The sequence below is a fragment of the Hipposideros armiger genome, unplaced genomic scaffold (genome assembly GCF_001890085.2).
Source record: "Hipposideros armiger isolate ML-2016 unplaced genomic scaffold, ASM189008v1 scaffold_839, whole genome shotgun sequence".
Lineage (NCBI taxonomy): Eukaryota > Metazoa > Chordata > Mammalia > Chiroptera > Hipposideridae > Hipposideros > Hipposideros armiger.
Genome location: NW_017732189.1, coordinates 335,706 through 338,974, shown reverse-complemented (window position 1 = coordinate 338,974; position 3,269 = coordinate 335,706). Strand labels below are relative to the sequence as shown.

The window sequence follows — 3,269 nt, the reverse complement described above, 5'->3', positions numbered from 1 at the left end:
TCTGTGCTCACAAGATAAATAACTTGCACCCCACTTTGTGAGATCAGTCCCAGCATATATTTTACTTCCCTTCTTGGACTATGTCTTGCATTGGAGTATTAGATACAGCAACCATTTGGTTAAGCCTAATTGAATATTTCTGTTAAGTTCACATTTACAAATATTACCTTCAGATGCATTTTTAAACCTTTAAGAGGGGAGACAGTGGAACTGCTATAAGAACTGAAGAGTGTGTCATAAGGGGCAGTTACCACAGCTTCCTCTGTGTGCTGAGTGACAGTGTGGGTGACGGCTCCCCATATATGTAGGGGGCTGTGCCACCTGCAAGATGGAACACAGACAGCAAAACCCCTATTGGAATGAGGATTAATGTGAACCAAGGGCCTTCTTTTGTCTTTCTGGAATGCAGACACAGACGATGGCATTCTGAACACTGAGGAATACGGACTAGCTTAGCTTTCCCCATTGTGCATTTGTTAAATTCGGAACTTGATAAGCTGCATCTGAAAGGTCAACCTGCTTCTGGGTAGTCCCGAGTGACCTAGACGTACAGGGCAGGTTGGTCTGAACTCCCAAATGTGGATTGGCTAACAGATATTTAGGGATCCTCCTTGTGGTTGACCTAAATTTGTGATGGAACTGGTATTCCAGTAATTGCAGCAGGTATAGGCAGGCAGGGTTAGTACTTGGGGAAGGCATGGAAATCAAGTACAATACACATATAAAGAATATGTAGTTTGTTGTAATTAAAACTTGTCAACCAACAAAAGGTCTCTATTACTAAAGTTTTGGTATACCTTCACAAAAAGTTTAGTTTTGTTTATTCAGCCAAAGAGTTAAAGATACCAGAATAATATGCTGTTTTGTCTGTATTTCCAAGAAGACACTAAAAATTATAATAAAATCCCTATTATAAATTTTAGAATACCACATATACACTGAAGAGTATATCTTTTACAGTGTCAGAAAACTCAATTCTTTTATATAGTTATAATAGAATTAAATATGTGGTTTGGTCCACTCACCAAAACAATTAGACATAGCTTTTATTGTGTTTAAATAATTTTATATTATTAAAATGTTTTCAAGGCCTGAAATAAAAATATTCTGACATGTGGACTCAGAATTAAAGATTCTTTTTACACTTCCTTTTCTAGACCAGATACATGATTTTTGAGACCTATGTGCTTCCTGGATACACATGTTAAAAACACATAAGTCTTAGTTGTTGTGAAATCCCATTTTATAAGAAAAGAAGGTCACAACAGGATAAAATAATGTGACCTCAGGACATCAAACATTTTCAGCTCTGAAACTACAAGGGACCCAACAGCAGTGGCAGTACTTTTGCCCGCTGCTGACTCCTCTGCATCCCTGAGACCCGAGTTTGGCCTCTAAAGGAAATAGAGGGGGTAGCTGATTCCACGATTTGAGGCAGAAAAACAAATCAAAATGGGTCAGAAACATGCTGTTGTTTTTAGATAGCACAGATGCTTTTAGAAATGTCAGTCATAAAAGGACATTGACAATATAAAGGGACTTCCTATTGGTCAAATTGTGAGATTTTGAACATCTAATACAAACACAGCAAGGTAGGCATACAAATGTAGGCTGTGATACAAGTTTATTTTTTTAGTAAGTAGGGGAGCGTCCTATTTTACTTCTAATAATTATGCCTGTTGATAATATTTACACATATAGTTATTGCTATCTGGGTAAAGTATTCAAGAATAAACACATGTAATTGTAACTCGGCCAAATGATCCTGGCAGAAGTTACTAAAATAAAAAAAGGGTGGCTTTATTAATTAGCACAATAGGATGTATGGTGAGCACAAATAATAACCAGGTAGGTGACATGGTGGCCATAAACAATAACTAAGAAACAGAGACAATTCAACACTGCATTTTAAAACATCAATTACTCAAAAGTCCTGAAGAGACGAGTTAATTGCATTAACAAAATCCCTCATTACGAAGAAATGAAAGCTCTAGAATTAAGATTCTATGTCTTTTGTCAGCTGTTTCAAGATTTCGAAAGGCTTATGCATACTAAATATATACTCATAGTTTAAAATTTTTCAGAAAACTTCATTAGTCGATTTTGGAATTAATTTTTAAATGCTCAAGAAAAATTGGGGTTCCTAAATTTCTGTATAAATTTAATGAAGTGATCATTAAGCAAAATACATATACTTTTGTGTATTCTTCATGTCTAAAAGTCCCTCAGACAACGAAAGAATCTATTTTTTTTCTTACACATTCATACTTCAGAAGAGAAAGCCTGTAATTATGGATTCCTAACAGCCTCTGCTAGAATCCAAAGGAAGAGCGATTTTAAAAGGACTTAAGGAAGACAAGGCTTGAGTTGTCTATTCTTAACAAGCACAGTCATTTGCGTGGTTTTAAAGACAAGTGAGTCACAACTTAGCAGGAATTACATTTCCATATTAACCACTTGGGTAGATGCCGTGAAATATAATTGAGGCTACTGCACACTCTTTTTCCTTCTAACCACAGGACTTACGTTGTGTTGAAGGGTGGTCCCCAAAAGATAAAAAGAATCTGAAGCACAAAATGTTGGCTCAAGAAAGAAAGGCAACTCAAAAGGTCAATGCTTCAGAAACACAGGTCTTTAGGAATACCGTGGAATTGTGAGGATGCTTCTCAGAGAAAGAAAAACATTAGTCACATTTCATCTGACACATAATAAACACAACAACAGAATTAGAAAAATCATGATTTTATGAAATCATAATAAATATTCACCATACTCAGCACATCATGGGGCGGGGGATGGGGGGAGAGGCAAGGACAGAAGAGCTCATCTAACTTGTTAGCTTTATGAGCACTACCTTCTTGGCATTTGTTTCTGGATGAATGAAAGATAGGTCCTGGGAAGACCCACCTCTTAAAAACAGAACAAAACAAACAAACATCTTTGGGAATACAAGGACTCCTCCTCTGCAAAATTATGCACAATGTCAATTAATTCAAGTGCTGGTATCACACTGACTAAACGATGTTTTGAGTCATGAAGATAAAGCTGCAATGATAAGACCTGATGGGGGGGAGGGGGCTGGTGTTCAGAACAGCACTCAATATGGCCCCAGTTCTGTATATCCGTAAACACCATGCCATACACTGAAGGGGCTGTGTGGAGTTTGGGGGCGGGGGCACTGGAAAGGTTAGACCGGAAATAGCAAGCAACCTACTTCAACACTGGCTTGGTTTTTTTTTTTTTAAGATTTTATTGGGGAATTGGGGGAA

The 3,269-nt window shown here is 37.2% G+C and overlaps 1 protein-coding gene across 1 annotated transcript in view; it reads right to left on the bottom strand.

Annotated features, from left to right (window-relative positions):
• Positions 1-247: 247 nt before the first annotated feature.
• LOC109374591 (DNA helicase MCM9-like) overlaps positions 248-3,269 on the bottom strand; it is a 40,157-nt gene continuing 37,135 nt past the window's right edge. The window contains exon 8 of the mRNA XM_019629331.1: positions 248-321. Within this exon, the coding sequence (XP_019484876.1) occupies positions 248-321 (74 nt within the window). The remainder of the gene's footprint in view (positions 322-3,269) is intronic.